Raw genomic sequence first — 21,298 nt, forward strand, 5'->3', positions numbered from 1 at the left:
AAAGCCCTGACCTCAATCCTATAGGACATTTGTGGGCAGAACTGAAAAAGCGTGTGTGAGCAAGGAGGCCTACAAACCTGACTCAGTTACACCAGCTCTGTCAGGAGGAATTGGCCAAAATTCACCCAACTTATTGTGGGAAGCTTGTGGAAGGCTACCCGAAACGTTTCACCCAAATTAAACAATTTAAAGGCAAAGCTACCAAATACTAATTCAGTGTATGTCAACTTCTGACCCACTGGGAATGTGATGAAAGAAATAAAAGCTGAAATAAATCATTTTCTCTACTATTATTCTGACATTTCACATTCTTAAAATAACGTGGTGATCCTAACTGACCTAAGACAGGGAATTTTTTACTAGGATTAAATGTCAGGAATTGTGAAAAACTGAGTTTAAATGTATTTGGCAAAGGTGTATGTAAACTTCCGACTTCAACTGTATGTAAACTCTATCATTGATTTATCCTGATGTTCAATTGGTCATTTTATTTTTTGTCTTCTTCTAATGCCTCTTAAGCAGGTTGACAAGCAGGGTTATTTCAGGTTAGCAGTGTGGTTAAGGTTAGGGTTATTTAAGGTTAGGGTTAGGCATTAGGGTTAGCAGTGTGGTTAAGGTTAGGGTTATTTAAGGTAAGAGTTAGGCATTAGGGTTAGCAGTGTGGTTAAGGTTAGGGTTATTTAAGGTTAGGGTTAGGCATTAGGGTTAGCAGTGTGGTTAAGGTTAGGCATTAGGGTTAGCAGTGTGGTTAAGGTTAGGGTTATTTAAGGTTAGGGTTAGGCATTAGGGTTAGCAGTGTGGTTAAGGTTAGGGTTATTTAAGGTTAGGGTTAGGCATTAGGGTTAGCAGTGTGGTTAAGGTTAGGGTTAGGTATTAGGGTTAGCGGTGTGGTTAAGGTTAGGGTTAGGTATTAGGGTTAGCAGTGTGGTTAAGGTTAGGGTTAGGTATTAGGGTTAGCAGTGTGGTTAAGGTTAGATTTAAAGTCAGATTTTATGACTGTGGTACTAACCTGTGCTCTTAAGGGGAAAGTAATCTAAAAGCAATCAGATTACGTTACTGAGTTAGGGTAATCCAACATGTATGTTACTGATGACAATGTTGAACAGGTAACTAGTAACTAATGGATTACATTTACAAAGTATACCTATCCAACCCTGGATCCAGTATATACAGTGGAAAGTATACCTATCCAACCCTGGACCCAGTATATACAGTGGAAAGTATACCTATCCAACCCTGGATACAGTATATACAGTGGAAAGTATACCTATCCAACCCTGGATCCAGTATATACAGTGGAAAGTATACCTATCCAACCATGGATACAGTATATACAGTGGAAAGTATACCTATCCAACCATGGATACAGTATATACAGTGCATTTGGAAAGTATTCAGACCCCATGACTGTTACGTTACAGCCTTATTCTAAAATTGATTGAATTGTTTATTTCCTCATCAATCTACACACAATACCCCATAATGAGACAGCAAAATGCGTTTAATCATTTTAGCAAATGTATAAAAGTTAAAAAAACGGAAAGATTACATTTACATAAGTATTCAGACCCTTTACTCAGTACTTTGTTCAAGCACCTTTGGCAGCGATTACAGCCTTGAGTCTTCTTGGGTATGACGCTACAAGCTTGGCACACCTGTATTTGGGGAGTTTCTCCCATTCTTCTCTGCATATCCTCTCAAGCTCTGTCAGGTTGGATGGGGAGCGTCGCTGCACAGCTATTTTCAGCTCTCTCCAGAGATGTTAGATCGGGTTCAAGTCCGGGCTTGGGACTTGTCCCGAGGCCACTCCTGCGTTGTGTGCTTAGTGTCATTGTCCTATTGGCAGGTTTTCATCAAGGATGATTGGACGACCGGCATAGTCTTCTTTTAAAAAACATTTTGTTAGGTGGGATAGCACAATGTCAAAACAGTTTTAATGTGTCCAAATCAATAACCAATATGAAAAAACAGTTTGTGATCTATTGAAAACATAAACATAACATGTACTATCGACACAAACACAATAGTAATCATAATACTTGTGTTGTTTTGACAAGTGGAAATAAATCACTGATATCGATTATGGGGGAAATCAGGTTGTATGTGATGTTGAAACTAACACAACAAAAAAAACACATGGAAATGGGAGATAACTTTTACCTCACTGGTTAGAGGACAACCTGCAGAAGACAGTCAGCTATATTTTGGAGTGATTCATACATTGTGACATTATTCATTAAAATACTCCTTCTACTTAAATGTTAAAATCATTCTGAATCGTGACATTAATTAAAATAGTCCTACTATAATGTTAAAAACATTCTACACTGTGACATTATTTTATTGATATCATGAAACAACTCATGTATGTATTTTCTGATGTTTAATCAGAGAACGTGAATGGGAGTATTTCTTTCCACATTGATCACAGCTGTAAGGTTTCTCTCCTGTGTGTGTTCTCTGGTGTATAGTCAGAGAGCTAGATCTAACAAAACTCTTCACACATTGATCACAGCTGTAAGGTTTCTCTCCTGTGTGTGTTCTCTGGTGACTAGTCAGATGGCTAGATGTAACAAAACTCTTCCCACATTGATCACAGCTATAAGGTTTCTCTCCTGTGTGTGTTCTCTGGTGTATTATCATCATGTTTGAATAAGCATAACTCTTCCCACATTGATCACAGCTATAAGGTTTCTCTCCTGTGTGTGTTCTCTTGTGTATAGTCAGAGCTCCAGATTCAACAAAACTCTTCCCACAATGATCACAGCTAAAAGGTTTCTCTCCTGTGTGTGTTCTCTGGTGTCTTGTCAGGATGGTTGACTGAGAAAAACTCTTCCCACATTGATCACAGCTGTAAGGTTTCTCTCCTGTGTGAGTTCTCTGGTGTGTTATCAGGATGTTTGACTGAGAAAAACTCATCCCACATTGATCACAGCTGTAAGGTTTCTCTCCTGTGTGTGTTCTCTTGTGTATAGTCAGAGCTCCAGATTCAACAAAACTCTTCCCACATTGATCACAGCTGTAAGGTTTCTCTCCTGTGTGAGTTCTCTGGTGTGTTATCAGGATGTTTGACTGAGAAAAACTCATCCCACATTGATCACAGCTGTAAGGTTTCTCTCCAGTGTGTATTCTCTGATGTACCCTCAGGTTGCTTGAGTGTGGAAAACTCTTCCCACATTGATCACAGCTATAAGATTTCTCTCCTGTGTGTGTTCTCTTATGTCTGTTAAGTACTGCTTTTAAGGTGAATCTCTTCCCACAGTCAGAGCAATGGTGAGATTTCTCCCCTGTGGGTTTCCGCTGGTGTTTCTTGAGGTGTTCTGATCTGGAGAGACTCTTCTCTGCCTCGTCAGCTTCATGATGTTGTTGAGGTTCCCCAGAGGATCCACAATAGTCACGTCTCTCTCCTGTGTGAACAACAAAGTCAGACAGATGGTTAAAGACCCACAACAGCAGAAATCCACTGTTTATTTTAGCTAAAAGGTGATGTCCATGATAATGAAACGCTTTTACAAACTGTTTTGACAATTGTCTTAATAAGACAGTCAAGTGAACAACAACAGCCATATTTAGTCTTAATTTTCCACAGTAGTATAGTGGATGATTGTAGGCTAGAAATACATTATTAAAGTTGCTGAAACCCTAAGCAGTGTTGCCAGATGACTTTTTACCTATTTGTTTGTATAGCTACAGTGCTGCTCTTTGTTCACGCCCATTTAGCATCGTTCTCTCCAGCCGTAGACCAACCCCATCTCTTAAATAATTAAAGAATTCACATTGGAACATGGGAATGTGGCCGTGTGCTAAAGCAGTGAGGTAGTAGTGCTGAAATAACAAAGAAAAGATTTCAACAAAATACTTTATTAACTTCAAGTACTAAAGGGAGTAGATTACAATTAGGGAAAACCTAAAACACTTAAAGACAAAAACAATATCTAGGCCTATACAGTGGGGAAAAAAAGTATTTAGTCAGCCACCAATTGTGCAAGTTCTCCCACTTAAAAAGATGAGAGAGGCCTGTAATTTTCATCATAGGTACACGTCAACTATGACAGACAAATTGAGAAAAGAAAATCCAGAAAATCTCATTGTAGGATTGTTAATGAATTTATTTGCAAATTATGGTGCAAAATAAGTATTTGGTCACCTACAAACAAGCAAGATTTCTGGCTCTCACAGACCTGTAACTTCTTCTTTAAGAGGCTCCTCTGTCCTCCACTCGTTACCTGTGTTAATGGCACCTGTTTGAACTTGTTATCAGTATAAAAGACACCTGTCCACAACCTCAAACAGTCACACTCCAAAAATCCACAATGGCCAAGACCAAAGAGCTGTCAAAGGACACCAAAAACAAAATTGTAAACCTGCACCAGGCTGGGAAGACTGAATCTGCAATAGGTAAGCAGCTTGGTTTGAAGAAATCAACTGTGGGAGCAATTATTAGGAAATGGAAGACATACAAGACCACTGATAATCTCCCTCGATCTGGGGCTCCACGCAAGATCTCACCCTGTGGGGTCAAAATGATCACAAGAACGGTGAGCAAAAATCCCAGAACCACACGGGGGGACCTAGTGAATGACCTGCGACAGCCCCAAAACATCACTGCTCTAGAGGAGATCTGCATGGAGGAATGGGCCAAAATACCAGCAACAGTGTGTGAAAACCTTGTGAAGACTTACAGAAAACGTTTGACCTGTGTCATTGCCAACAAAGGGTATATAACAAAGTATTGAGAAACTTTTGTTATTTACCAAATACTTATTTTCCACCATAATTTGCCAATAAATTCATAAAAAATCCTACAATGTGATTTTCTGGATTTTTTTTCCTCATTTTGTCTGTCATAGTTGACGTGTACCTATGATGAAAATTACAGGCCTCTCTCATCTTTTTAAGTGGGAGAACTTGCACAATTGGTGGCTGACTAAATACTTTTTTTCCCCACTGTATCATCAGGTCCTTTGAGGAACTTTGGTTGAACAAATTAAAATCTAGCCTGAGAGCATATTTCTGTCCTGACCTTAGTAGGGACTGTAAACAATGGCTTGTTGCTATAGGGACTTAGAAGATTTCTGTAAACAATGGCTTGTTGCTATAGGGACTTAGAAGACTTCTGTAAACAATGGCTTGTTGCTATAGGGACTTAGAAGACTTCTGTAAACAATGGCTTGTTGCTATAGGGACTTAGAAGACTTCTGTAAACAATGGCAAGCTATAACAGTAGCTATTTCCCTCATTAAAATGCAAATCAATTCATAACATTTTTGACATGGATTTTTCTGTTGTTATTCTGTCTCTCACTGTTCAAATAAACCTACCATTTAAATTATAGACTGATCATTTCTTTGTCAGTGGGCAAACGTACAAAATCAGTAGGGGATCAAACACTTTTTTCCCCTCACTGTAACTAGTGTATTTAAACACCAATAAACCCATCTGTTTAAAAATGAATTTAGTATATGTCAATCTAGCAAACTAGGCAATTAAAAGCAACTTTCTAAACAATGTTTTGGTTAGTTTCTAGCTTGTTAGCTAGCTAGCTAACGTTAAGTTAGCTGGCTAGCCAGTTCAAATAATAACCATATCATATAGCTGACGTCGTCTTTACTTTAGCTAATTTGTATTAATTATTACATGAAAATAAACTCACAACAAGATCATTATTTACAAGTTAATGGTGAGCTAATTACAGAAAATAGCTTACGGTTGGAATGTGACTAAATAAAAGCAGGGCATTCTACATTCGTTATATCCTAACCTAACCCTAACGTTATATCCTAACCTAACCTAACGTTATATCCTAACCTAACCTAACCTAACGTTATATCCTAACCTAACCCTAACGTTATATCCTAACCTAACCTAACCTTATATTCTAACCTAACCTAACGTTATATCCTAACCTAACCCTAACGTTATATCCTAACCTAACCCTAACGTTATATCCTAACCTAACCCTAACGTTATATCCTAACCTAACCCTAACGTTATATCCTAACCTAACCCTAACGTTATATCATTTTACATTTACATTTTAGTCATTTAGCAGACGCTCTTATCCAGAGCGACTTACAGGAGCAATTAGGGTTAAGTGCCTTGCTTAAGGGCACAGCGACAGATTTTTCACCTAGTCGGCTCGGGGATTAGAACCAGCGACCTTCGGTTACTGGCACAACGCTCTTACCCACTAATCTACCTGCCATATCATAACCTAACGTTATATCCTAACCTAAACGTTATAACCTAACCTAACATTATATCCTAACCTAACCCTAACGTTATATCCTAACCTAACCTAACCCTAACGTTATATCTTAACCTAACCTAACCCTAACGTTATATCCTAACCTAACCTAACCCTAACGTTATATCCTAACCTAACCCAAACGTTATATCCTAACCTAACGTTATATCCTAACCTAACCTAAACGTTATAACCTAACCTATCATTATATCCTAACCTAACCCTAACGTTATATCCTAACCTAACCTAACGTTATAACCTAACCTAACATTATATCCTAACCTAACCCTAACGTTATATCCTAACCTAACCTAACGTTATATCCTAACCTAACGTTATATCCTAACCTAACGTTATATCCTAACCTAACCTAAACGTTATAACCTAACCTAACATTATATCCTAACCTAACCCTAACGTTATATCCTAACCTAACCTAACGTTATAACCTAACCTAACATTATATCCTAACCTAACCCTAACGTTATATCCTAACCTAACCTAACGTTATAACCTAACCTAACGTTATATCCTAACCTAACGTTATATCCTAACCTAACGTTATATCCGAATTTGACTTTGGTGCAGGTAACGTTCTTCACATTACCGTCGCTGGTAAACACACACTATATCAAATAAAATCAAAGTGTATTTGTCACATGCACAGGATACAGAAGGTGTAAACGGGTACAGTGAAATGGTTACTTGCATAGTGGAGTCTTTTGTTTAGACATGTAGCTAGCTAGCTAAACAATTAACCATAATCCCAACTCATTACGTTACTACCCTGCATGAATCTGCAGGTAGCTAAAAGCTAACCAACTAGGTTCAATGTTAGCTAGCTAGCTAAACAATTAACCATAATCCCAACTCATTACGTTACTACCCTGCATGAATCTGCAGGTAGCTAAAAGCTAACCAACTAGGTTCAATGTTAGCTAGCTAGCTACCATTAGGCTATTTTGCAGGTTTTCCTACTTACAAAGCATGTAGAGGTCTGTACATTTTATCATAGGTACACTTCAACTGTGAGAGACAGAATCTAAAACAAAAATCCAGAAAATCACATTGTATGATTTTAAAGTAATTCATTTGCATTTTATTGCATGACATAAGTATTTGATCACCTACCAACCAGTAAGAATTCCGGCTCTCACAGACCTGTTAGTTTTTCTTTATGAAGCCCTCCTGTTCTCCACTCATTACCCTGTGTGAGAATTTTGAATTAGCCCTGAGCTGGACTCAAACCTGGGTCCAGAGACTGTCAAGCCAACACCTTCTAACTGTTATACCAAGATGTCTGAACTGTTGATGAGGTCGCTAGGTTTTGGTTTAAGGTTGCTTCAATAGCTTTCTCTATGAATTTGAGAGTGGTTACATTTCTCCAGCCCCCATCCCTCAGCTGTTTACCAAACCAAGTCTCTGTGCAGCCATTTTGCTGCTGTTTAAATCCTAGGTTGTCCCTTTAAAAAATCCACACATCAATCAAACAATCTGCAGTTCAAACAATAACAAAGCTGTCATTCCACCACTGTTTTGGTAATAAGATGAGGATGGGGCTGGAGAAATGTAACTACTGTCACATTCATAGACAGACCTATGGATGCAAGGACTGACCATCCATGATATCAACATTATAGTTTTAACCATGTTGAGGCTATACAGTGTTGATTTACATTTACACTGTTTCTAAACATTGGAGTAAAAAAAGCTTATTTTGGGATCTGATGGGGTACGACAGTTGAACTAAGCTCATGAGGCATGTGTTATATTCTTCAAGAATCAATGGCTATATATAAATAATTTAAAAGTCCAAATATGGATGTAGCAACTGCAGATTTCACCTTTAACACCACACATCAGTTCAACAACTGCAGAGTTTGTGCTTCTGTTTTTAAGACAGTACTTACTAGTGTTAATCAGGGCCCGGTTTCTCAAAAGCATCTTACTGCTAAGTTCATCATTAGAACCATTGGATGCCTTAAGATGCCTTTGGGAAACCGGAACCAGATATCCAGTTTCCTCCTCTTCTTCCTCCTCCTTTTTCGATGTGACAGTCATCTCCTCCTCCTCCTCTTTCACTCCAAACACGGGAGCCTCCTCCTCTTTGACTCTGAACGCATCTTCCTCTTCTTTCACCGTAACATCCTCCTCCTCTTTCACTCTGAACGCGTCTTCCTCTTCTTTCACTGTAACATCCTCCTCCTCTTCCACTCTGAACGCGTCTTCCTCTTCTTTCACTGTAACATCCTCCTCTTCCTCCTCCTCTTTCACTCTGAACGCGTCTTCCTCTTCTTTCACTGTAACATCCTCCTCCTCTTTCACTCTGAACGCGTCTTCCTCTTCTTTCACTGTAACGTCTTTCTCTTCTTCTTTCACGGTAACAGCTTCACCCTCTACTTGTTTTTGTATTGTAACATCCTCCTCTTCCTCCTCCTCTTTCACTAGAGCTTCTTTCTCCGTCCAGCAGACCTCCTCTTCTTTAGCAGGAGGAGAGTAGCTTAGTGAGCTCATGGTCGGGGATGTTAGCTAGCTAGGCTAGTGCTAACTTAACCAGCCAGCTAGCTGACCAATAACAACAACACCGTAAATATGAAATTAAATGGGATAACTAACTAGACGACAGAAGTGGGTTTAAAACACAGTGGCTAATATACACCGAAAGCGTCTAAAGAGCTTTATTGGTTGGGCTATTTTGTCTAGCAAGCTACCGAGGTGTCTGACTAACTGTTGCTGCTGTTGAAAGAAGCGTCCCGTCCACTAGATTATACGTCACACTAGCAGCATAGCCTTAAAGTCCCACATCGCCATCTGCTGACTGGAGTGGGTAACGAAGTTGAGTAAAATGTAGATTTTATTTTCAGACAAAAAGTTAAAGGGTAGGAAGCATGAGTTTTTACTCACCAATGTAACAACACAGTGTGGTTAAAGACTTAGGAACTTAGTTGTAGTCACGATCTGGTTACCTATTAAGTACAAACAGTTATGTTTTTGCGTTATTACATATTTATTAACTTATTTCCGGATATCTTCTAAACTACCCACAATGCACTATTTCTCAACGTCATATGGAGGATCTACTCTGTGCTACCGAGTTTGTATGCTAGCTCGGAAGCTAGCTCAAGCTGGATAACGTTAGCCACGCCTCATGTTTTTCATGCACTGTGTGGTTGTGTTATCTAGTGTGAACCTGTTACCACAATAGGCTCTGTTGCCTTCTTGCCGTGGGCTCAAAACCAAAGAGAAAATCAGACCTGCTCGTTCCTTTTTGTTTTGTTAACTTTTCAGTAGGGATCTTAGGTTTGATACCGGAGCTACAAGGAATGCGTTGAAATCCCTAAGCAGCATACTTCAAAGCAGTGTGCCGATTCCTGTATCACTTTATCAGCAGCACGTGATCAATGACGTCTGAAGCTTCATTTCGTCAAACAACCACCTGATTGGTTTAGTAATAGGCTTGTTCGACAATGCAGCCGACAAAATGCAGGCGACTGCCGATTGACTGATCTACAAATCACCTTGCATCATAAATAACTACTCATGATATTATTTATAAATCAGTCAACATTTACCCACAATGCAGCATGGATTTGATGCTCTCCAACACGGCCAGTGGTTTAGTAGAAGACATAAAGGCTACGCTGCACAGTCAGTAGGGCGTGTGGGATGTCATCTATAAAAATGTGGCTGTTCTAAATTCTGTGTTGCTCAAAGCCTTGAGTAATGAACCTATTTTTGACACATTTGGCTGGAAAGCGTCAATGCTACAGGAAGCTTAGTTTCCCCCTCATCACTACTTCTCAGCATGTTCTCTGGGAAGTAGACTACGGGAGTTTTTGTAACTTTTTCCCACTTTTGGCTTTACTGCTAGCGTGCTAGCTGACTGACATCTGGAATCTGTCTATTTTGGATGTTGGGGATTTTCCCCTGCCATCATTCTGTATGTCTCTGCTCTTTTGATCTGCAGTTATGTTTCAGTTGGGTTTTGTTAGTTGGGTTCTAACTGGGTCTCCGGAAGTTGGTATCCAGCTCGTAGACCATAGCTAGTTGGCTAAATAGCTAACGTTAGCTGGCTGGCTAAGATAACTGCATATAGATAACATGATTTGATATAGACCATAGCTAGTTGGCTAAATAGCTAACGTTAGCTGGCTGGCTAAGATAACTGCATATAGATAACATTATTTGATATAGACCATAGCTAGTTGGCTAAATAGCTAACGTTAGCTGGCTGGCTAAGATAACTGCATATAGATAACATAGCTAGTTGGCTACATAGCTAAAGTTAGCTGGCTGGCTAAGATAACTGCATATAGATAACGTTCTATGATATTTTGGTTAGATGCCGTTATGTATTTCCAAAACGTTGGTTTTCCACCATTGGATGCCCTATTATGCACATGCAACATGGTCTAAGGAAAGGCGCCTGTTCAACGTCGCACTGAAGACTGTTTCAGAACCGTGGACAGCGACTGCTATCCAACGAGGGAGAAAGCGCATTTGTTATGAAATAATATAATTTTTATTAGTTTTGCACCATTGTTCTAACCATATACAATGTCTTAGAGTGATGGACTGTGCCATCCCCACGACCTTCACAATGGATCAGTCCACTCGGACAGGCCTCCACAATGGATCAGTCCACTCAGACAGGCATCCACAATGGATCAGTCCACTCAGACAGGCCTCCACAATGGACCAGTCCACTCAGACAGGCCTCCACAATGGATCAGTCCACTCAGACAGGCCTCCACAATGGATCAGTCCACTCAGACAGGCCTCCACAATGGATCAGTCCACTCAGACAGGCCTCCACAATGGATCAGTCCACTCAGACAGGCCTCCACAATGGATCAGTCCACTCAGACAGGCCTCCACAATGGATCAGTCCACTCAGACAGGCCTCCACAATGGATCAGTCCACTCGGACAGGCCTCCACAATGGATCAGTCCACTCAGACAGGCCTCCACAATGGATCAGTCCACTCAGACAGACCTCCACAATGGATCAGTCCACTCAGACAGGCCTCCACAATGGATCAGTCCAAAGACCCGAAACACACAGCCAGGTAAACTAAGGAGTGGCTCCGTAAGAAGCATCTCAAAGTCCTGGAGTGGCCTAGCCAGTCTCCAGACCTGAACCCAATAGAAAATCTTTGGAGGGAGCTGAAAGTCCGTATTGCTCAGCGACAGCCCCGAAACCTGAAGGATCTGGAGAAGGTCTGTATGGAGGAATGGGCCAAAATCCCTGCTGCAGTGTGTGCAAACCTGGTCAAGACCTACAGGAAACGTATGATCTCTGTAATTGCAAACAAAGGTTTCTGTACCAAATATTAAGTTCTGCTTTTCTGATGTATCAAATACCTATGTCATGCAATAAAATGCAAATGAATTACTTAAAAATCATACAATGTGATTTTCTGGATTTTTGTTTTAGATTCCATCTCTCACAGTTGAAGTGTACCTATGATAAAAATTACAGACCTCTACATGCTTTGTAAGTAGGAAAACCTGCAAAATCGGCAGTGTAGCAAATACTTGTTCTCCCCACTGTATATACATGTGTAAAAGACACCTAGGTCTCAATATATCTTCCCATGACTGTGTTTTTGTATTTTAATGAGTATATGTTTGAGAACAAGTATTTGATACACTGCCGATTTTGCATCGGTACACTGTGTCCTTAGGCCCGGCCTGCCGAGCACTGCTTTACGCCGAGGGAATGTAGCTAGCTGGCTAACCTCGTCCCCACACTGCGTGGAAGTGTCTGGGAACGAGATTACTAGCTAGCTAGCACAAGCTAGTGTAGCCCTAGAGGAAGAGAGAGAACCAACTCACGGGAATATCTCTCCTTCCAGCAGGTGGAGTTTTTGTATGGAGGTCAATGAGCTGGTCCAAGTTGGTCAACTAAATGAATGGCTTACGTGCTACGTGATGTTTACTTTGATCGAATAGAAGTTTCGTAATGCTTAAGTTGTTCTGAGTGTACTGATAAGTAGGACACGTGACATACCGACAACTTTGAGAAAAAACACTATAGGAGATGGCTTTGCAAATTCATAACATGATGCTAGTAGCATAGCATCTCTCTCCATTGAATTGACGAGCGAACTCCAAATATCCAAAGTGAAAAACACATTTAAGGCGGTACTTACTGGTGTTAATCAGATCTCCTATCTCCTCCTCTTCATCTTTCAACGTGACAGTAATCTCTCCCTCCTTCTTCACTCCAAAATCTGCATCCTCCTCTATCTCTTCCTCCTCCTCTTCTTTCACTGTAACATCCTCCTCCTCTTTCACTCTGAACGCGTCTTCCTCTTCTTTCACTGTAACATCCTCCTCCTCTTTCACTCTGAACGCGTCTTCCTCTTCTTTCACTGTAACGTCTTTCTCTTCTTCTTTCACGGTAACAGCTTCACCCTCTACTTGTTTTTGTATTGTAACATCCTCCTCTTCCTCCTCCTCTTTCACTAGAGCTTCTTTCTCCGTCCAGCAGACCTCCTCTTCTTTAGCAGGAGGAGAGTAGCTTAGTGAGCTCATGGTCGGGGATGTTAGCTAGCTAGGCTAGTGCTAACTTAACCAGCCAGCTAGCTGACTAATAACAACTTAATATTAAATTAAATAGGTTAACAAGTAGATACGACCGAAGTGTGTTTAAAACACAGTAGCTAATATACACCGAAAGCGTCTAGTGCTTGAATCTTTCGGCTGTTGGCTAACCAGCTACGGAGGTGGTTGACTGTTGCCTCCCGTCCACTAGATTATACGTCACGCTTTCAGCATCGCCTGAAAGACACACATCGCCATCTGCTGACTGGAGTGGGTAACGCAGTTGAGGATCTTTTTTTATTGACAAAGTATATTTTAAATGTATTTAATTATATAATACTATTATATTGAGTCGTACAAAGACAGGGATGTGCTGATTGATTAGTGCAGATTTTTAATGAGTAAGAATAAAAACAATTATACTACAGCACATCTGCATTTAAGGCAGTTTCATTAAGTCAAACAAAATCTAAATAAGTAACTATCTACTGTAGATCCATACTGATATATGTATATATAGATGTATATAATGAACAGACTAGGTCTATACTGCTCCTACATGGTGTAACAATACAGTGGGGGAAAAAGTATTTAGTCAGCCACCAATTGTGCAAGTTCTCCCACTTAAAAAGATGAGAGGCCTGTAATTTTCATCATAGGTACATGTCAACTATGACAGACAAATTGAGAAAACAAAATCCAGAAAATCACATTGTAGGATTTTGAATGAATTTATTTGCAAATTATGGTGGAAAATAAGTATTTGGTCACCTACAAACAAGCAAGATTTCTGGCTCTCACAGACCTGTAACTTCTTCTTTAAGAGGCTCCTCTGTCCTCCACTCAATGTCTGTATTAATGGCACCTGTTTGAAGTTGTTATCAGTATAAAAGACACCTGTCCACAACCTCAAACAGTCACACTCCAAACTCCACTATGGCCAAGACCAAAGAGCTGTCAACGGACACCAGAAACAAAATTGTAGACCTGCACCAGGCTGGGAAGACTGAATCTGCAATAGGTAAGCAGCTTGGTTTGAAGAAATCAACTGTGGGAGCAATTATTAGGAAATGGAAGACATACAAGACCACTGATAATCTCCCTCGATCTGGGGCTCCACGCAAGATCTCACCCCATGGGGTCAAAATGATCACAAGAACGGTGAGCAAAAGCCCAGAACCACACGGGGGGACCTAGTGAATGACCTGCAGAGAGCTGGGACCAAAGTAACAAAGCCTACCATCAGTAACACACTACGCTGCCAGGGACTCAAATCCTGCACTGCCAGACGTGTCCCCCTGCTTAAGCCAGTACATGTCCAGGTCCGTCTGAAGTTTGCTAGAGTGCATTTGGATGATCCAGAAGAGGATTGGGAGAATGTCATATGGTCAGATGAAACCAAAATATAACTTTTTGGTAAAAACTCAACTCGTCGTGTTTGGAGGACAAAGAATGCTGAGTTGCATCCAAAGAACACCATACCTACTGTGAAGCATGGGGGTGGAAACATCATGCCTTGGGGCTGTTTTTCTGCAAAGGGACCAGGACGACTGATCCGTGTAAAGGAAAGAATGAATGGGGCCATGTATCGTGAGATTTTGAGTGAAAACCTCCTTCCATAAGCAAGGGCATTGAAGATGAAACGTGGCTGGGTCTTTCAGCATGACAATGATCCCAAACACACCGCCCGGGCAACGAAGGAGTGGCTTCGTAAGAAGCATTTCAAGGTCCTGGAGTGGCCTAGCCAGTCTCCAGATCTCAACCCCATAGAAAATCTTTGGAGGGAGTTGAAAGTCTGTGTTGCCCAGCGACAGCCCCAAAACATCACTGCTCTAGAGGAGATCTGCATGGAGGAATGGGCCAAAATACCAGCAACAGTGTGTGAAAACCTTGTGAAGACATACAGAAAACATTTGACCTGTGTCATTGCCAACAAAGGGTATATAACAAAGTATTGAGAAACTTTTGTTATTGACCAAATACTTATTTTCCACCATAATTTGTAAATAAATTCATTAAAAATCCTACAATGTGATTTTCTGGATTTTTTTCTTCTCATTTTGTCTGTCATAGTTGACGTGTACCTATGATGAAAATTACAGGCCTCTCATCTTTTTAAGTGGGAGAACTTGCACAATTGGTGGCTGACTAAATACTTTTTTCCCCACTGTACATCATGTAGATGTATATAATGAACAGACTAGGTCTATACTGCTCCTACATGGTGTAACAATACATCATATAGATGTATATAATGAACAGACTAGGTCTATACTGCTCCTACATGGTGTAACAATACATCATGTAGATGTATATAATGAACAGACTAGGTCTATACTGCTCCTACATGGTGTAACAATACATCATATAGATGTATATAATGAACAGACTAGGTCTATACTGCTCCTACATGGTGTAACAATACATCATATAGATGTATATAATGAACAGACTAGGTCTATACTGCTCCTACATGGTGTAACAATACATCATATAGATGTATATAATGAACAGACTAGGTCTATACTGCTCCTACATGGTGTAACAATACATCATATAGATGTATATAATGAACAGACTAGATCTATACTGCTCCTACATGGTGTAACAATACATCATGTAGATGTATATAATGAACAGACTAGGTCTATACTGCTCCTACATGGTGTAACAATACATCATATAGATGTATATAATGAACAGACTAGGTCTATACTGCTCCTACATGGTGTAACAATACATCATATAGATGTATATAATGAACAGACTAGGTCTATACTGCTCCTACATGGTGTAACAATACATCATATAGATGTATATAATGAACAGACTAGATCTATACTGCTCCTACATGGTGTAACAATACATCATATAGATGTATATAATGAACAGACTAGGTCTATACTGCTCCTACATGGTGTAACAATACATCATATAGATGTATATAATGAACAGACTAGGTCTATACTGCTCCTACATGGTGTAACAATACAGTGCATTCGGAAAGTGTTCAGACCCATTGGCTTTTCCCACATTTTGTTACGTTACAGCCTTATTCTAAAATAGACTAAAATAAAATAAAAATCCTCATCAATATACACATAATGACGAAGCAAAAACACGTTTTTGTTGCTAATTTATATAAATAAAGAAATAATGAAGTATTACATTTACATAAATATTAATATTAACATTAATTAATTAATATATTAATAAAAACTTTAATATATCATTTACATACAGTGAGGGAAAAAAGTATTTGATCCCCTGCTGATTTTGTACGTTTGCCCGCTGACAAAGACATGATCAGTCTATAATTTTTATGGTAGGTTTATTTGAACAGTGAGAGACAGAATAACAACAAAAAAATCCAGAAAAACGCATGTCAAAAATGTTATAAATTGATTTGCATTTTTAATGAGGGAAATAATATTTTACCACTTTGCAAAACATGACTTAGTACTTGGTGGCAAAACCCTTGTTGGCAATAACAGAGGTCAGACGTTTCTTGTAGTTGGCCACCAGGTTTGCACACATCTCAGGAGGGATTTTGTTCCACTCCTCTTTGCAGATCTTCTCCAAGTCATTAAGGTTTTGAGGCTGACGTTTGGCAACTCGAACCTTCAGCTCCCTCCACAGATTTTCTATGGGATTAAGGTTTGGAGACTGGCTAGGCCACTCCAGGACCTTAATGTGCTTCTTCTTGAGCCACTCCTTTGTTGCCTTGGCCGTTTGTTTTGGGTCATTGTCATACTGGAATACCCATCCACGACCCATTTTCAATGCCCTGGCTGAGGGAAGGAGGTTCTCACCCAAGATTTGACGGTACATGGCCCCGTCCATCGTCCCTTTGATGCAGTGAAGTTGTCCTGTCCCCTTAGCATAGACACACCCCCAAAGCATAATGTTTCCACCTCCATGTTTGACGGTGGGGGTGGTGTTCTTGGGGTCATAGGCAGCATTCCTCCTCCTCCAAACACGGCGAGTTGAGTTGATGCCAAAGAGCTCGATTTTGGTCTCATCTGACCACAACACTTTCACCCAGTTCTCCTCTGAATCATTCAGGTGTTCATTGGCAAACTTCAGACGGCCCTGTATGTGTGCTTTCTTGAGCAGGGGGACCTTGCGGGCGCTGCAGGATTTCAGTCCTTCACGGCATAGTGTGTTACCAATTGTTTTCTTGGTGACTATGGTCCCAGCTGCCTTGAGATCATTGACAAGATCCTCCCGTGTAGTTCTGGGCTGATTCCTCACCGTTCTCATGATCATTGCAACTCCACAAGGTGAGATCTTGAATGGAGCCCCAGGCCGAGGGAGATTGACAGTTATTTTGTGTTTCTTCCATTTGCGAATAATCGCACCAACTGTTGTCACCTTCTCACCAAGCTGCTTGGTGATGGTCTTGTAGCCCATTCCATCCTTGTGTAGGTCTACAATCTTGTCCCTGACATCCTTGGAGAGCTCTTTGGTCTTGGCCATGGTGGAGAGTTTGGAATCTGATTGATTGATTGCTTCTGTGGACATGTTTCTTTTATACAGGTAACAAGCTGAGATTAGGAGCACTCCCTTTAAGAGTGCGCTCCTAATCTCAGCTCGTTACCTGTATAAAAGACACCTGGGAGCCAGACATCTTTGTCATTGAGAGGGGGTCAAATACTTATTTCCCTCATTAAAATGCAAATCAATTTATAACATTTTTTACATGCGTTTTTCTGGACTTTTTTGTTGTTATTCTGTGTCTCACTGTTCAAATAAACCTACCATTAAAATTATAGACTGATCATTTCTTTGTCAGTGGGCAAACGTACAAAATCAACATGGGATCAAATACTTTTTTCCCTCACTGTATGTATTCAGACCCTTTACTACGTACTTTGTTGAACCACCTTTGGCAGCGATTACAGCATAGAGTCTTCTTGGGTGTGATGCTACAAGCTTGGCACACCTGTATTTGGGGAGTTTCTCCCATTCTTCTCTGCAGATCCTCTCAAGCTCTATCAGGTTGGATGGGGAGCGTCGCTACACAGCTATTTTCAGGTCTCTCCAGAGATGTTCGATCGGGTTCAAGTCTGGGCACTGGCTGGTCCACTCAAGGTTATTCAGAGACTTGTCCCGAAGCCACACCTGCGTTGTCTTGGCTGTGTGCTTAGGGACGTTGTCCTATTGGAAGGTGAACCTTCAACCCAGTCTGAGGTCCTGAGAAGGTTTTCATCTGTACTTTTCTCCATTCATCTTTCCCTCGATCCTGACAAGTCCCTACCGCTGAAAAACATCCCCACAGCATGATGCTGCCACCACCATGCTTCACCGTAGGGAGGATGCCAGGTTTACGCCACCCGTGACGCTTGGCATTCAGGTCAAAGAGTTCAATCTTGGTTTCATCAGACCAGAGAATCTTGTTTCTCATGGTCTGAGAGTCCTTTAGGTACCTTTTGGCATATTCCAAGCAGGCTGTCATGTGCCTTTTACTGAGGAGTGGCTTCCGTCTGGCCACTCTACCGTAAAGGCCTGATTTGTAGAGTGCTACAGAGATTGTTGTCCTTCTGGAAGGTTCTCCCATCCCAACAGAGGAACTCTGGAACTCTGTCAGAGTGACCATCAGGTTCTTGGTCACCTCCCTGACCAAGGCCCTTCTCCCCCGATTGCTCAGTTTGGCTGGGCGGCCAGCTCTAGGAAGAGTCTTGGTGGTTCCAAACTTCTTCCATTTAAGAATGATGGAGGCCACTGTGTTCTTAGGGACCTCCAATGCTGCAGACATATTTTGATACCCTTCCCCAGATTTGTGCCTCGACACAATCCTGTCTCGGAGCTCTACGGACAATTCCTTCGACCTCATGGCTTGGTTTCTGCTCTGACACGCACTGTCAACTGTGGGACCTTATATAGACAGGTACATGCCTTTCCAAATCATGTAAAATCAATTTAATTTACCACAGGTGGACTCCATTCAAGTTGTAGAAACGTCTCAAGGATGATCAATGGAAACAGGATGCACTTGAGCTCAATTTCGAGTCTCATAGCAAAGGGTCTGAATACTTATGTAAATACGTTTTTTCAGTTTTTTTATTTTTAATACATTTGCAAACATTTCTAAAAACCTGTTTTCACTTTGTCATTATGGGGTACGTGTGTAGATTGGTGAGGATTTGTATTTATTTAATCCATTTTAGAATAAGGATGTAACGTAACAAAATGTGGAAAAAGTCAAGGGGTCTGAATACTTTCCGAATGCCACTGTATATATACACATGGATCCACCTCCTGAAACGCGCTTCACTTGCTGTGCTGTTTTTGTTTGTTTTACACAGCACAGCAAGTCATGAGTGAATGTTTTTCATGTCAACAACTTATCAATGTTATCAGAACAACATCATCACATTTTCATACTCCTTTAGCTTGAGGACTAGTACACAAACTAACTCAATGAAACACAACAAGTAAATTCAAAAGGTTTCAATGTTAATCAAGAAATGCACATGCTATGAATCTAGTTCATCATTTACATTTAGCAATATTCAAATCATGTAATCAAATTCATTTTGCAATATCCAAATCATATATCCAATCAATTTCAATCAAATTCATTTAGCAAAAGCCTAATCTTATATATCAAATCAAAGTCTATAGGTTTCAAGGTTAGAATCAAGAAATGCAAAGTTCCATTCATCTATATAATAATTTACATTTAGCAATATCCAAATAATATAATGAACAACTGAGGGTGTATACCTGTAACCAATGCATTAAAGTTCATAACCAAAACAAAACACACATTTTATAGTATTTAATCTGATTTTAGATATGATCAGGCCTTGAGGTGAAAAAACAAAAATATGCCTATTTTTGAGTAAGAATTCATATAAACAAAATGTTTTCATGTGGCATAAACAAAAACACAAATTGTCAGTTTAAAAAATAAGTCAGAACACAGTCACTCAATTCTCTCATGTGATTTCAGGTTCTTTGACTGGGAAAATGTCCTTCCACACAGAGAGTGAGCAGTGGTGGGGCTTTTTTCGTGTGTGTTCTCTTATGCTCCTTCAGGCTCCTTAACCAGGTAAAACTCTTTCCACACTGGGAACATTGGAATGGCTTTTCTCCTGTGTGTATTCTCTCATGCCTTTTCAGGGTAGCTAACACGGTAAAACTCTTTCTACACTGGGAACATTGGAAAGGCTTTTCTCCTGTGTGTGTCCTCTCATGAGCTTTTAGGTCCCCTACTCGGGAAAATCTCTTTTTACACTGGGAGCAGTGGTAAGGCTTTTCTCCTGTGTGTATTCTCTCATGCTCTTTTAGATGCCCTCTCTGAGTAAAACCGTTTCCACAATGGGAACATTGGAATGGCTTTTCTCCTGTGTGTATTCGCTCATGCCTTTTCAGGTTAGTTAACACGATAAAACTCTTTCCACACTGGGAACATTGGAAAGGCTTTTCTCCTGTGTGTGTCCACTCATGCTCCTTCAGGCTCCCTAACTGAATAAAACTCATTCCACATTGGGAACATTGATAAGGCTTTTCTCCTGTGTGTATTCTCTCATGCCTTTTCAGGTTAGCTAACACGGTAAAACGCTTTTTACACTGGGAGCATTGGAAAGGCTCTTCTCCTGTGTGTGTCCACTCATGAGCTTTTAGGTCACCTGATCGGGAAAATCGCTTTTCACATTGGAAGCAGTGGTAAGGTTTTTCTCCTGTGTGTATTCTCTCATGCCTTTTCAGGTTAGCTAACAGGGTAAAAATCTTTCCACACTGGGAACATTGGAAAGGCTCTTCTCCTGTGTGTGTCCTCTCATGAGCTTTTAGGTCCCCTGATCGGGAAAATCTCTTTTTACACTGGGAGCAGTGGTAAGGCTTTTCTCTTGTGTGTTTTCGCTCATGCTCTTTTAGGTGCCCTATCTGAGTAAAACTCTTTCCACAATGGGAACATTGGAATGGCTTTTCTCCTGTGTGTATTCTCTCATGCCTTTTCAGGTTATTTAACATGGTAAAACTCTTTCCACACTGGGAACATTGGAAAGGCTTTTCTCCTGTGTGTGTCCTCTCATGAGCTTTGAGGTCCCCTGATCGGGAAAATCTCTTTTCACATTGGAAGCAGTGGTGTTGTCTCGCTGGTTTGGGCGTCTCTGGGTCTGGTTCCGCTGAAGGACTCTTCCCGCTGTCAGAGTGAGAGTCTGGTCTCTCTCCTGCCAAAGACAAACAGAGTATTTAGTTAAACAGAGACTTGAATGAAACCTCCACATGATAAAACTGTCTTCCTATGATGTTTAACCTAGACTAGATCCCTCAATAAAAGAGCAGAGCTTGTCATCACAGAGTGGCTGTAGTGCTTTGTAGACTGGGTAAATCCATTTGAATTCAATACATTTTTGACAGCATCCCTTTTGATTTAAAAAAAGCTTTCCTTACATGTTTGCCTTTGGAAGAAGTGGTAAGAAAGTGACTTTTTGTAACTGAAAGCCAAAACATTCATGAGATAAAGGTGCTCGAAGTTGACTCTTTTTGCAA

The 21,298-nt window shown here is 40.5% G+C and overlaps 1 protein-coding gene across 1 annotated transcript; it reads right to left on the reverse strand.

Annotated features, from left to right (window-relative positions):
* Positions 1–1,431: 1,431 nt before the first annotated feature.
* LOC311123584 (uncharacterized protein) lies at positions 1,432–12,857 on the reverse strand. The gene is made up of 2 exons (XM_084197822.1): positions 12,403–12,857; positions 1,432–3,407 (listed from the first exon to the last, which is right to left on the reverse strand). The coding sequence occupies exons 1-2, from the start codon at positions 12,785–12,787 to the stop codon at positions 2,362–2,364; spliced, it is 1,431 nt and encodes a 476-aa protein (XP_084053948.1). The 5' UTR covers positions 12,788–12,857; the 3' UTR covers positions 1,432–2,361.
* Positions 12,858–21,298: the final 8,441 nt, after the last annotated feature.

The sequence above is a fragment of the Coregonus lavaretus genome, assembly GCF_964263955.1.
Source record: "Coregonus lavaretus genome assembly, contig: HAP1_SCAFFOLD_135, whole genome shotgun sequence".
In the NCBI taxonomy this organism is placed as follows: Eukaryota; Metazoa; Chordata; class Actinopteri; order Salmoniformes; family Salmonidae; genus Coregonus; species Coregonus lavaretus.